The following is a 15260-nucleotide window of genomic DNA, read 5'->3' as shown; positions in this document are numbered from 1 at the left end:
CAATTGCCTAGTGCTCTAACATGGACAGAGAGAGAGAGAGGCAAATTCCTTCCTGATCTCTAGCAATTAAAAAAACTTCTATCCTGAAGCTTACATTTTGATTCCTCTTCTACCACTTCCCTACTCTTAGACAAGCTGCAAATTGTACCAACCCTGACCATCATTCCAAGGAAGTCTTGGACTCTTTAATTGCCTGCATGCACTTTCTGCATAACTTGAGTTGCTTTTGCCCAGCCATAGCGAGTTGTACGTGAACACATCTGATTGGCTGCAAGGGCTCGGTTGCTTCGGATGACCTCTCAGACCTTCCTCCTTTGGTTGCAGGCAGTGTGTATTGTTCTCGCAGCAACATTAAGTTTTGTACAGCTGAGCATTAGTGTTTGTAAAAGAAAAGGGAACTTCACTCGCTTGATGGCCATTGAAAGACAGGAGCAGTGAACTGAGCCCAGAGGTGGCGTTCTTTATGCCCTGGACGTGCTGGACACTCATTGGGATGAGGTATCTTCTCCAATACGTCGCGTGTTTCTTCGCCTTCTTCTCTGCTGGGTTTTTGATAGCAGCCACCTGGACAGACTGTTGGATGGTGAATGCTGACGACTCACTGGAGGTAAGGTTGAGATGAGGGTGATCCAGGCACTGCAATGGGAACGTTCCTTTGGAAACCAAAGGGGACAGCCATGCTCCTTGGGGACAGGCAATGAAAAGCCACATCATGAGAGCCCAGCAGATCCGCCTTTTGGAGGCTAAAACACCCGCTGCGGTGATGGGGATATGGTGCAACCCGCTCAGAGGCAACATTGATATAGGGAACCTCCATCTATAGCGAAAGGCTGGAAATAGTTTAATGAGCCAGTGGTAAATGGAGTGGATTTAGGGGGGATTTAGGACTAGGGGGGGCGCTTTTCTTGACCTGCTGCTCACAAACCAGGTAGAATTAGTGGGGGAAGCAAAAGTGGATGGGAATCTGGGAGGCAGTGACCATGAGTTGGTTGAGTTCAGGATCCTGACGCAGGGAAGAAAGGTAAGCAGCAGGATATGGACCCTGGACTTCAGGAAAGCAGACTTTGACTCCCTCAGGGAACAGATGGCCAGGATCCCCTGGGGGACTAACATGAAGGGGAAGGGAGTCCAGGAGAGCTGGCTGTATTTCAAGGAATCCCTGTTGAGGTTACAGGGACAAACCATCCCGATGAGTCGAAAGAATAGTAAATATGGCAGGCGACCAGCTTGGCTTAATGGTGAAATCCTAGCGGATCTTAAACATAAAAAAGAAGCTTACAAGGAGTGGAAGGTTGGACATATGACCAGGGAAGAGTATAAAAATATTGCTCGGGCATGTAGGAAAGATATCAGGAGGGCCAAATCGCACCTGGAGCTGCAGCTAGCAAGAGATGTCAAGAGTAACAAGAAGGGTTTCTTCAGGTATGTTGGCAACAAGAAGAAAGCCAAGGAAAGTGTGGGCCCCTTACTGAATGAGGGAGGCAACCTAGTGACAGAGGATGTGGAAAAAGCTAATGTACTCAATGCTTTTTTTGCCTCTGTTTTCACTAACAAGGTCAGCTCCCAGACTGCTGTGCTGGGCATCACAAAATGGGGAAGAGATGGCCAGCCCTCTGTAGAGATAGAGGTGGTTAGGGACTATTTAGAAAAGCTGGACGTGCACAAGTCCATGGGGCCGGACGAATTGCATCCGAGAGTGCTGAAGGAATTGGCGGCTGTGATTGCAGAGCCCTTGGCCATTATCTTTGAAAACTCGTGGCGAACGGGGGAAGTCCCGGATGACTGGAAAAAGGCTAATGTAGTGCCCATCTTTAAAAAAGGGAAGAAGGAGGATCCTGGGAACTACAGGCCAGTCAGCCTCACCTCAGTCCCTGGAAAAATCATGGAGCAGGTCCTCAAAGAATCAATCCTGAAGCACTTAGAGGAGAGGAAAGTGATCAGGAACAGTCAGCATGGATTCACCAAGGGAAGGTCATGCCTGACTAATCTAATCGCCTTTTATGATGAGATTACTGGTTCTGTGGATGAAGGGAAAGCAGTGGATGTATTGTTTCTTGACTTTAGCAAAGCTTTTGACACGGTCTCCCATAGCATTCTTGTCAGCAAGTTAAGGACGTATGGGCTGGATGAATGCACTATAAGGTGGGTAGAAAGCTGGCTAGATTGTCGGGCACAACGGGTAGTGATCAATGGCTCCATGTCTAGTTGGCAGCCGGTGTCAAGTGGAGTGCCCCAGGGGTCGGTCCTGGGGCCCGTTTTGTTCAATATCTTCATAAATGATCTGGAGGATGGTGTGGATTGCACTCTGAGCAAATTTGCGGATGATACTAAACTGGGAGGAGTGGTAGATACGCTGGAGGGGAGGGATAGGATACAGAAGGACCTAGACAAATTGGAGGATTGGGCCAAAAGAAATCTGATGAGGTTCAATAAGGACAAGTGCAGGGTCCTGCACTTAGGATGGAAGAATCCAATGCACCGCTACAGACTAGGGACCGAATGGCTAGGCAGCAGTTCTGCGGAAAAGGACCTAGGGGTGACAGTGGACGAGAAGCTGGATATGAGTCAGCAGTGTGCCCTTGTTGCCAAGAAGGCCAATGGCATTTTGGGATGTATAAGTAGGGGCATAGCGAGCAGATCGAGGGACGTGATCGTTCCCCTCTATTCGACACTGGTGAGGCCTCATCTGGAGTACTGTGTCCAGTTTTGGGCCCCACACTACAAGAAGGATGTGGATAAATTGGAAAGAGTCCAGCGAAGGGCAACAAAAATGATTAGGGGTCTAGAGCACATGACTTATGAGGAGAGGCTGAGGGAGCTGGGATTGTTTAGTCTGCAGAAGAGAAGAATGAGGGGGGATTTGATAGCTGCTTTCAACTACCTGAAAGGGGGTTCCAAAGAGGATGGCTCTAGACTGTTCTCAATGGTAGCAGATGACAGAACGAGGAGTAATGGTCTCAAGTTGCAATGGGGGAGGTTTAGATTGGATATTAGGAAAAACTTTTTCACTAAGAGGGTGGTGCATCACTGGAATGCGTTACCTAGGGAGGTGGTAGAATCTCCTTCCTTAGAGGTTTTTAAGGTCAGGCTTGACAAAGCCCTGGCTGGGATGATTTAACTGGGACTTGGTCCTGCTTTGAGCAGGGGGTTGGACTAGATGACCTTCTGGGGTCCCTTCCAACCCTGATATTCTATGATTCTATGATTCTATGAAATAGTTTAATGAGCCAGTGGTAAATGGAGTGGATTTCTCCATGAGAGGCTGCCGAGTGCCACTGCAGTCTGATTTTTCCGTTTACCCGTCTGTAAGAAAACAAGCTGCCAGGTTGCTCAGGAATCCTACAGACTGACCCTGCCAAGAAACTGGAGAGAGTGTAGGCATTAGGCCCCTGGTAGCTCCTGCTAGCATCATTGCTCTGCTGTTTCTCATACTTTCCCCCTATTATCTTGGGTGAAAAGCAGCTAATGACTATGGAGAGTGGTATTTGCTCTAGCAAATTGCTCACTGTGACCAACTTCACAGCGCAGAATCTGTTCTTAGCGTCAGCGGTGTAAATGCAGAATAACCCCATTGGCTTTAACAGCTTTCCTCTGGATTTGCATCAGTGTAACAGAGCACAATTTGGCCCTACATTTCCAGTCCACATGGATACTCTGGATTGGTTGTTTTCTCCTCGCTTTGTGAATTCTATAGATCAGCCTCTGTAGGTGTGTACCTCTGATCTGCGTGGCTTTCCCCCTGACAAGACAAACCCTAATGGCCTCAAGGCCTAGGCCCTAAGGTGATTGGTGCTCATAGATATATACTGTGGAAAGAAACGAAACGATAATGTTCAGCAAGTCTAACTATTAAGCTCAGATACATTGCAGAACTGATCCCCAGCAGGTGTAAATGGACGTAGTCCACCTATACCAAAGCTGGCCCTGGATTTTCAGTCTATTGTTTTAGCTCTTTTTTAAATGTATTGCAGGCAGATGTGAGAAATCTGAAGTCATTGGCAGCTTTTTCTCTCCTTGCCTCTAGCAGCAGATGGCTTGAATTTGAAGGGGCTTGGAAAGTTTAAAAGACAACAGGGAGACACCAGAATCTAGCCGTTTACAGTAAAGCACCTAAACCTATTGACTGCATCATAACTATATTGTGCCTCGCTATTCATTTTTCACAGAACTGAATTCGTTTTGAATAAAACAATTCGTATAAAGGATCCAGCCCATGAACAAAAGGCTTTTTAACCTTGTCTTCACCCTCCAACTGGGTTTCCCCTAAGTGCTCCATTAACGCGGAGCTGGATTAATGGTAGCCACTATTCTCACGTACCTGCCCTGAGCGTGAATACCAAACCACGCAGCAAAGTGCCCCCAGCGTTAATACCTGATAGAACGAGCGTCTTAATTCCCTTAATGAGCTTATTGCCTCTTTAAATATGGGCATGCAGGTAAATGATCAATTGCCTGGGAGCTCGGAAATTGACATTGCTCCTGGTTTCAGCTGGCGACAAAGAATCATTCAATCAGCTTTCGGTTTGCAGGGAGAGGAGCTGTGTTTTCAGCAAGAATCCCTGAGCACGTTTTATTCAGGGCTGTTAGTTTGAGCTGGAGTTAGGTTTCCTTCACTGTGCGCCTCACCACGCATGTTGCTGGGTTGGGATAGCAATACCCTAGAGCAGGGGGTCCCAACCTGGGTACATGTACCACTGGGGGAACATCAGCTTGTTGTTTCCTTCATTCACTTCACAACCATCTTTTAAGAAAGTGGAACATGAACCAGTGACGTTTGGGAGCTGCTGGACTAGAGGCTCACTTCACTTGGGATAAGTTTGAACGGGTCTCCGAACTCTCACGGGCCCGGAAACTGCTTCAGAAAAAGCTCTCTCGGGGGACGTCATCCCTCTCTGGTTTCAGCCAGGTTAGAAATTATTATTAATATTTGTATTGTATTCTATAAAGGTTCTTCTACCATATTCATCACTGTAGTATCTGAGAGCCTTCCAACCATGTATTCAGTGACATCTGTCATGTGTTTGGTCTCTCACCCTCTCCTTAGGGGGGAAAGTGTGTGTAGTGCAGTGTTTTGTGTTGTCATTTCTAAAATGCTCTCTAGATCTAGAGACACGCATTGCTGTATGTTTATGTTAGAGAAGACATGTCAGAAATGCATCTTACAGGTGGAGCTGAAGGTGGAGAATTTTAGATCCTGGGAAGTTTGTTCCACAGTCTTGGCCCGGCCCCCAAGGAAGTTCTGTCTTGCTGCCCAGATGAGCTTTATGCTGATGGTAGAAATTTCCTTTGTGCCAGAGGAGCGGAGTTGTCGACACAGAACCAGGGCCCCATTCTGCTAAAAATGGTGCAAACATATAAGGTGAACACAGCCTTTGCCCTGCAGACAGAGACGTTTGGTTGCCATTCTCTTTATTAATCAGGGAGGCGCTCAGGGACTGTTGTGATGACAGCTGGGTCAGTACCTAGATAAATACAATCTAACTGACAAGCTGAAAAGACCGACAACACAGGAGAGGTCGGGGGAGAACAATATAGTAAAGGACGTTAACAGAGTTACCCCAGCATAAAGCTGGAGTAGCCCATGGATGAAACAGGCCCCTTACAATAGAGTGCCAATTAGCCCCATGCTCTCCTCAACCGAGCCAGGGTTAGATGGCTCGTTCCGTACGGGCACTGCAGCAGAGGTGAACCTGGGGAAGAGATCTGAAGGAGGAGTGGGGAGTGGCCGTATGGGTACAGTCAGGGAAGGCAGTGCAGAGGTCAGAGGCACCATGGAAGAATGCGGGAAGACAGGAGCCTCTCTCATGGTGTTTTGGCCTTGCCATGGCTGTCTGAATGAATTCAGGGCCAGGAGAGGGGGGTGACAGTCAAAACACACCAAGACACACAAAACTTTGACTGAGCTCTCTTGGGTTAGCAAAGGGCTTGGTTCAGATTTCAGGCCCAGGGTCGAGTTTTGCACAGAAAGGCGTGGATTCTCCGTGGAAGCTGGTGAGTCCTGAAGCCCTGCAGGGCTCTAGATTTGGAGTATAGGTCTATCTGAAATCATTCATTTTGAAGGCAACACTTAAGTTGGGGGGTGCGGGGGTCTGCCTGTAGGCGGTGGCTGTTCTCAGGATGAGCTGGCTGAGTGGCAGCCTCGGTCTCTGCTGTTTTCTGCCTGTGGCACGCAACAGGTTAGCATCCTGAGGACTGCGATGCTGCGATGCTCTAACACAAGGTATTGGCCTAGGATCTCATGGTCCCGTCTGGCCTTAAGCTCTCTGACACTAGGTAGAATATGAAATGGAATGTGTCTGAGTGTAAAGCATTGCACTTGAGTATCAATATACCCCTTCTAAGGGTAGCCTAAATGACCATGGCTTAGCTAATATGCTAGAGGGAAAGGACCGGTTGAACTGACAGAACCAACATTTAAACTCTCAGTCCAGTGTGTAATAGTAACGAAAACTAGTAAGGTACTGTCTTTCGCCAAGAGGGGTAGGTTATATACCCAGCCATAGATGTACAGAGCGTTCTCTTTCAGTATAGTGTGGTATCATTTCCCCTGGCTCAAGAGATTACAAGTTGTGTAACATGTCCTATTAACTGGGCTGGTACCTGTTATTATCTGACTACAGTTAAGGCTGATATTTGAGGCATGCTGCCATCCAAAAAAATAGATTTGTCTCAACATCCAAACAAGAGGTACTGTTCCTCTTTCCTACAGGAGTTACTCTTTTGTTAAACTAGGCTGGGATTTATCTGGCAGCCATAATGCAGACTCGAGTCCAAGGTAGCACAAACGTTAACCCAGCTCCCTGCTATATGTACGAGCAATGTCAAGAATACACAAGAGGTGCTTAATTCCTGTTGGCATATTTACAGTGCTAACAGAAATATCTTCCGTGTTCGATTGACTTAAGGAGGGCTGGACGGGAAGGCGCAGGGGGCTGGGAATGGTGAATGACCTCAACCCGAGTTCTAGTCCCAGGGCAAAAAGGCAGCCTGGGGGAAGCCAACATTGCTGCTGGCCACCTTGTCCATGCACTCAGGAGAGGACCTCAGTCCCTGGGGATGTCAGTCCAGCCGCTGTCGCTCCCACTAAGTTCATTTTGAAACATGAAACCCCAAAGCACAAGCCATGGGACTTTTTTCCCTATCAAATTCCTGGTGGCGAGAGGTAAAATTGAACGGGGCAGAATCTTCTTAATTTAAAGCAATGTTCACTCAGAATCAAGTTATACAGTGACTTTTCAGTTCCAAGTGTGTTCCAGGCATGTCGGTAACCACCAGCCGGGGGCCTGATTCTGGAAATGGCAAAACTCTGATTGTCATTAACGATTTGTATTGCTGTAGACTGTAGGTGTCCCAGGCACGGACCAGGACCCCGTTGTGCTAGGCACTGTACAAACAGTCCCTGCCCCAAAGATCTTATAATCTAAGCGTAAGAGAAGAGACAACAGATGGCGGCAGACAGGGGAGCACAAGAAAACAATGAGACAATACGGGTCAGCATGATAGGGAGTGGTCTCAGTACACTGAACCCTTTCACCTGAGCAATCGTCCAGTGATGAAGACCAGACCCTGTGGAAGTCAATGGGAGTTTTGCCATTGACTTCGCTGGGCTAAAATGTCCCTCGCGCTCCCTCCTCTGGCTCCTGCTGTTTTATTTGGGTCTGCTCACGCCCTGCTTTTTTTACTTTTAGGTGAGTACGAAGTGCCGTGGCCTGTGGTGGGAATGTGTCACCAACGTGTTCGATGGGATTCAGACCTGTGATGACTATGACTCTATATTTGCTGAGCACCCCTGTACGTATGTTTCAGATTTCGATCACAAACTGTGGAGGTAGAAAACACAGAATCATAGAACCACAGGGTTAGAAGCATTCACAAGGTCATCTAATCCAGGGGTTCTCAAACTGGGGGGTTGCAAGGTTATTAAGGAGTGGGGTTGCGAGCTATCAGCCCCCACGCATGCCAGGGCTCTGGCTGCGAGCCCGAGGCCTTCAGAGCTGTGTGTTCAGAGAGCAGCAGCTGCTGGCCAGGCCCCAGCTCTGAAAGCAGCACCCCCCCCAGCAGCAGCGCAGAAGGAAGGGTGGCATGGTATGCGGGGGGTCATCACTCTTTTGGGGGGGGGTGAACGAGCTTCAAACATCCCCCTTTCCAAGGACAGATTTTGTATGGCCGGTTCCATAGGCGATTTTTTTCATATTTCACAATGTAAGGCTGATTTGATGCTCTTAGAAACCTGAAGACTTAGGGCTTGTCTTCACTGCAAAGTTAATGAGTTATAACTCGAGTGCTCCCCCTAACGCCAGTCCTGTCCACACACAAGAATCCTTAACTCGAGTGTGATGATGCTTTTAACTCGAGCCAGTCGGCCCGTCATAGGGGCTAGCTAACATTTGAGCGAGCACAACTCATCAGCCGCTAACACGACTGCTCAGAAGTGTGGACGCAGGCTTGTACCCCTCAAATGCTGCTAGGCCTCTAAGCCTTCCCATAATTCCCACGTGTGCCCCGAAAGGACAGACAAGTTCTCCCACAATTCACTGGGAAAGAATTCGTACCGTGGCTCAGCTTATGGCAGAACCATGGGATACGGCCCCTGAAACCTTTGAGCCAGCTCCAGTGTGGACACAAACAACTCAAGCAGGATTTTGCAGTATGGCTTCTCTCTCTCGAGTTAAGCTAACCGGAGAGGAGTGACTCCAGTTATCCACTCGGCTGTGAAGACAGACCCTTAGGTGGGGCACGGGCCTTGCGCTGGCCATCTGTACAGGGTCAGCTTCACCTTCTCTGTCTGTCAGGAGAACCTCCATGGAATGCACAGCTGGCTGGGGTGCTCAGGGGAAGATGACACCCTCTCCCCTGTTTCTGGCTGCCTCCACATCCCACTAAAAGGGCCTCAGCAAAGGGCTGCCCTTGGTGCTTGCTCCCATCCACTGGATGGATTGCTAACCTTCCCCAGTTCCCCTCTACGTTCTCTGGTCTCACACTGCTGCTATTGCTGGGCTGCCCTGCTAGCCAGTGGGCAGACAAGTGAGCCTCTTAGAATCATAAGATCATAGGACTGGAAGGGACCTCGAGAGGTCACCTAGTCCAGTCCTCTTCTCCATGTCCAAAACTCAGCACAACAGCCCTGTACAGGAAAGCACTGAAGCATGTCCCAGCAATTGATCTAAGCACATGCTTAAATGCTCTGCTGACATGGGGCCCCTGTGAGACCACTGCTGGCACTGATCTGCAAATCAGGCAGCAGGAGATATTCCTAGAATATTAGCTCAACTCCACCACCTGCAGAGTCAAGAATCTGGCTGTACCCAACCCCTGGGCCAACTTAGACAGCTGGGGCCCTGATTCAGCAAAATTCTTAAGCACATGCTTGAATTTTGTTGTACAAGGGCCTTAAACAATAAGGCCTGACCCCAAGGCTACTGAAGTCAACGAGCGTCTGTTTGTTGCTTTCAATGGGCTTTGGTATTCAGCCTTGGCCATGAGCAAGGCTCATGGCACCCGCAGGGTCATGCCTCCTCTCCGTGACTTGAAAGGGATGGGGAAGAGTCTTTGAAAACAAATGTGTCAATGAAAAGGAGCTTGTAGTTGATGATTGAATTGACAGGCGTGTCAGAAAGCCACTCAGAGACCCTGAACATAGAATGTGGAGTCAGAAATATCCAGAGTTCATCTCAGTTAATTCAGTTCAAATGTAAGTTGATGCACCAAAATCTTGGGATCATGGTCCATTTCTCAAGCAATGTCCAGTACGTATTTGTGATTGAAGAAAACCAGCAGATATCCGCTTCCACCCCTAGAAAAGATCATTCAGGGCCTTTCCTGGGTTCCCAAGGCTTTGTAATTCCTCCCTATATAACACAGATTAAGCACAACTGAGGTTCCTCCTTTCAATCCATTTCTGTTTCATTCTGGTTTTGAAAAAAAACCTACAATGCCAAAGAGTTGCAGAAACCTCAGGCCTTTGAGAAAAGATCCCTCACAGCAACTTTGAATCCCAAGGCAAGTGGACAAATTCAACCCTGGAAGTATGAAGAAAATTGATTATTTTTGCAAAATATTTCATTTGGTTTTGTGGGTGAAATCCTAAATTCTCTTTTTTTTTCACTTCCCTGTGGGAAAAAATGTGACAGAACTGGGAATTTACCCACCAAAACAAAATTACATATTTGGAATATTTTTTATTATTTTCTATTTAATTTTGAAAGTTTTGTTATTGAAAAAAATCACAAAAAAAGTTTGAATAAAACAAATTAAAAAACCCACCAGATTTCTTTTGAAACATTTCAATGAGCCCTGGAGAATAGGCAGCCAGGCGTTCTCTTCTGTTTGAATTTCTCTTTTGACAAGAGAAGATGATGGCACCGTACACTGATCTAGATACTACCACCCACCCGTGCACACAGTAATAATTCCTCAAGGTAATATCCCCTAAAAATTACGGATGAGCCCAAACCAAATCCCTGGACCCAAAAACACTTTTAGAAGCAGCTTTTGATATTAATGATATCTTCTTGTCCATACCCAGGGCAGTGTAAAGTTGTTCCTTATTGGTATGCCCTTGATCATCTGCACTTGAATATTGCATGACCTACATGAATCACCTGTGCAGTAGTATCTCTTCATCTTCCAGTCATTCTTATCCTTGAAGCATCTATGGTTAGATTAGCCGTAGTGCAGTGGGATTAACTGGGGATGTGTCACCAGCTGGGGGAAGAGGCCTTCTTTATTAATGTCCAATATACAAACAAGACTACAGATAACTAGCATCAAAGCGGGCCTGTCAACTACCGTCATCCAGGGTGTGACATCTCAATGGTGGGGCCTAACACTGTGATGCTATCCAAAAGATGGGGTGAAATTTACTTGGGTCACTTAATCATTTTCGAGTGCTGCATAACAGCCACTCTCTTTTGGGGATTAAATGTGGCTGGGAAGTGGCAGATGTCAGCTGATCACCAGACCCAAGGTTTCACGCAGTTCCCCTTTCTGGAGAGATTCAGCTACCCCGGTGCTTTGATTTCAATGCGCGTGTCTGGTGAAGACACTCTGTGACGATGGCAGAGCGCTCTCCTGTTAGCGTAATTACTCCACTTCTGCGAGAGACGGAAGCTATGTCCCCAGTGTGGACTGCGCTTAGGTTGCTGTCACTTGTGTCACTTGGGGCGGGGGTCTTTTTCACACCCCTGAGTGCAGTAAGTTACCTCGACTCACATGGTAGTGTAGACCTGCCCCTAGTTCTTTAGCTTTTAGGATCCTGGCTGTATCTCCTGGCTGCACTGCAATCCCCTACCCTGTCCTGCAGTGAAGCTGGTGCTGACCAGAGCCATGATGATCACAGCAGACATCCTGGCGGGGTTTGGATTCGCTTTCCTGCTCCTGGGACTTGACTGTGTCAAATTCCTCACGGACGAGCCCACCATCAAGCTGCGCATCTGTCTCGTGTCTGGAGTTATGTTGCTCATAGCAGGTATTTGTCCAGTGCGGTCACATGATCATGGATGGCCCGATTAAAAATAAATAATTAGTGCAAAGGAGTGAGAGTAGTTTAGTGGGCAGAGACACATGCTCTGAGAGGAAGCATGATCCAATCGTTAGGTCACTACCCAGAGGACCAAGTTCAATTCTCTACTATGCCACTGACTTCCTTTTTGACCCTAGGCAAGTTACTTAGCCTCTCTGTGCCTTAGTTTCCCATCCGTAAGATGAGAATAATAGCACTGCCCTGCCTTAGCCTCACAACAGGGGTATTCTGGGGCTCCCAATATTAGAGTGAGATTCTTAGATACTAGCTTGATGGGGGCCAGAGAAGTAACTAGGATAAATAGATGCCAAGTTATAGCACTGGCTCACTGTGGACAAAGTCACTTTATCTATTTGGAGTTGCACCAATATTAAAAAAGCTCTCCCAGTTTCACTGTATCCACAGATATAAAGGACCTAATGCCAGTCACTGGGAGGTTTATGTATACATGTGCTTATAACGTGCTCAGAGATCCTCTTCTGTATGGCCCAGTGCGTATTACAGCTAATCTAACAGCCCTTTGTGAACATTTTGTTGGCAATTTCCTCCAGATCAGCTACAAGTGATAAACAAGGGACGGTGGGGCGGGGGGGAAATTGCATAGATATATAATCCTCCCCCAACACTCTTTTAAGTAAAGGTTTCAAAATTTGAAAGATGTCAACCAGCTAGAGTGTCCATAGCACGTCTGAGAAAGCAAACCCACTGAGTATAAACTGCCCTTGAGTACACATGGGACACACCAGATGAAGTCAGCAGGGGCTAACGGGAGTGTTAGGAGATGGCAGAGTATACTCCAGGAATTGTATAGTCACGGTAATCACCTTGACCTGTCTGACAGCTCTCTCTGGTGCTCTTCTCTCCTGCCCTGCAGGCTTCCCAGGCCTTATCGGCTCAGTATGGTACGCCCTCGAGGTGTACATGGAGCGCTCCTCCCTGGTTTTGCACAATGTGTTTCTGGGCATCCAGTATAAGTTTGGCTGGTCTTGTTGGCTCGGAATGGCTGGGTCCCTGGGCTGCTTCTTATCTGGGGCTGTGCTCACCTGCTGCGTGTATCTCTTCCGAGGTAAGACCCAACAGCATCAACTAAACACAGTAAAGACAAGGTTAATAATCTCTTGGGAGCTGTTACACATGCCCAGAGTGCTAGAACGTTGCTTAGGGGGCATCTCTGAGACAGAGAGGAGAGCTCAAGTCTGTGTGTCCATTAGACCCTTGAACTCACTGCTGAGAATACCAGTGTGGTTCTGACTGCTGGGATGTGGACCCTTAGCAGTTTCGAACAGGACCAAGATTCTTCACACATTTCCTATAGCCCTCCAGCGGCCTACCAGAGGCTACTACCTAAGGACCACTCCTGATCTGACTGCATTGGAGAATGTGGTGTCTAGGGATCACTCAGTACTTCATGTGCTTGCAGGAGATCTGCTGTGTTCTGTGTCTGTTTCCTTCCAACTGGCTGTGCAAAACCACAAGAGCTTCCCAGCACCCTGCCCAGGTGCTCTGTCTGGGAAGCTCAGCCCTTAAAGGCCCAGTCCCCAATATCACAGAGTCTATATAAAAAACTTAATCTCCTATCTAGCATCATCATGTGTGATGGTTAAGTGTGCATTAGTGTTTTGCTTGTAAAATGGGGATAATAATACTTTACCCATCTTTGTAAAGTGCTTTGAGATTCTCAGATGGAAGATGAGATCGAAGCGTAAAGCGCAATGTTATTATTGACCTTATTAACAAATTGGAAGCATCATCATGCTGTATTCTGAGGGCACTTTGCTGATGGAAATGGCTGGGTCATTGCTAATCAGATTTTCCTCTTTCTTTCCTTTTGCAACACAGATGTTGGCTCTGGGAGGTTCTACTCCTCTAATTCCTTGAGGAAGATGTATTCCCCCGCTGGAACAACTGTGGCAAACACATACTATCCATCGTCTCAGACAGCGACTGCCAAAATGTACGCAATGGACACCAGAGTGTGAGGCGCGGGAAACGAGGAGATTAGTGCTCTGCTTTTATTTTGAACTGCTTATTCAGAGGCCTGGCCTGCAGCGCTTGTGAGCGGGATGCTAAGTCGCGCCTCACAGATACGTGCAGAATGGCCTGTATGGGGGCTTGAGATAAAATCATCATCTTCAGAAACAAAGCAAGAAAGCAGCTTCCAGGAAGGATCATGAATGCAGGACTCCCACTGGGTTGCGTTCTGAGAGGTGCTAAATACCAGCTGAATTCCGTTAATTTTGCTGTTCAGCCTCAGTCAGAATTTGGTCCATTGACTTCACTGTGAGTTGAAAGAAATCAGTTCTTTGCTGGCATGGGCACCTACATGTTGTATAAAGAAACCAAAACAATAAGGGTGGGGGTGGGGGCGGGGGGGGGGGGTTAAATCACAGAGCTAATCCGTGTGTGATAAGGTGCTGACAGACCAGGGGGACCACACATATGAGCCTCTGCTGAGAGGCGGATGGGCCGCCAGGTCGACATCTGGAATCCATGTAGCCAGGACATAGGCGTGTCCTCTCCTTGACAGCAACAACAGATCAGTACAGAAGGGAACGGGCTGTACTAACCTGCACCCTCCCCTGCCGTCTGTGCCTTAGGGCTTGCCCACAAATCACCAGCTGGAGCAAATGCTGTTTGCTCAGATTCATTCTGCCCTGCGAAATGCAAACCTCTTCACCCAGTGTCGAGTAGCTGATCAGTCAACCCATTTGGGATTCTCTGTTGCCCAGCTCTGGAAATCCTAATTCAGTACTTATCCATTCCCTTCCTGCGTCACACAAGGACAACATGGGTGAGGATGCAGAACTGGCCTTGTCTCATGATGAATGGATTGACTAGGAGCTGATATAACCGACTGTAAAATCCCTTTGATCTGAACCCCCTTTAAATCAAAACACTTCCTTATCTGAGTCAGAGCTATTTTACTGGGCATGAAATCTACAGCCCTTATGTCGGGCGTGGGTAGGCCTTTCTTCATTAGGGAAAAAAATGGTGTTTTTAACAAATTCGCTAACACAAGTTAAAATCCCAGTGTAGGCAGGGCAATTTTCAACACGGTTGCTAGTCGCAGCAGACCGTGGGTGGGATCCCAAGTTTAACTCACCCAGTTTAGCAGGTGTTAAGCCGACACTCCTTGTCTAGCCAAGAGTTTTAGAGTGTGTGTTTGGCGTATGTTAGCTAATGTGACAGCATTGCATTTTTACCCCCATCGAGACAAGGTGCTGGGCACGTCCTCCGACTATTAGAACCGCTCTCTTGGGTCCAAGGGACGTGATGAGTGTCCTTTAGGTGTATAAAGACCAGTGCTTTATGGAAAAATACCCATCGTTTGTAAATAACCCCTTTGATTAGTTTATTTCCTTCTCTGTAAGTGGATACTGATTTCCAATTGCAGCACACCCAATAAAATGGTCTTGTAATAAAACAATTAAATCTGTATTACCCATTCTTTGCCTGTAATATTCCACCCTTTCGTTACTTTCCTCAGCCTCAGTTAACCATGTAAACAATATAGTTTGTTGTGACAGCTTACGATTAAACAATTTGCTGATGCAGAGGTCTGTATCCGCAAAAAGAAAAGGAGGACTTGCGGCACCTTAGAGACTAACCAATTTATTTGAGCATAAGCTTTCGTGAGCTACAGCTCACTTCATTGGATGCATGCAGTGGAAAATACAGTGGGGAGATTTATATACACAGAGAACATGAAACCGTGGGTGTTACCATACCAAACCTAGGG

The 15260-nt window shown here is 47.3% G+C and overlaps 1 protein-coding gene across 1 annotated transcript; it reads left to right on the top strand.

The window, feature by feature from the left end:
- The first annotated feature begins 305 nt into the window (after window positions 1-305).
- Window positions 306-14959, top strand: CLDN16 (claudin 16). The gene is made up of 5 exons (XM_007057829.3): window positions 306-607; window positions 7689-7791; window positions 11303-11467; window positions 12396-12587; window positions 13361-14959. The coding sequence occupies exons 1-5, from the start codon at window positions 464-466 to the stop codon at window positions 13498-13500; spliced, it is 744 nt and encodes a 247-aa protein (XP_007057891.2). The 5' UTR covers window positions 306-463; the 3' UTR covers window positions 13501-14959.
- The last annotated feature ends 301 nt before the right edge of the window (window positions 14960-15260 follow it).

This window comes from Chelonia mydas, chromosome 9, assembly GCF_015237465.2.
Source record: "Chelonia mydas isolate rCheMyd1 chromosome 9, rCheMyd1.pri.v2, whole genome shotgun sequence".
NCBI classification, from domain to species: domain Eukaryota; kingdom Metazoa; phylum Chordata; order Testudines; family Cheloniidae; genus Chelonia; species Chelonia mydas.
Note: the sequence above shows the minus strand (reverse complement) of the source record. Positions and strands in the feature narration are given on the sequence as shown.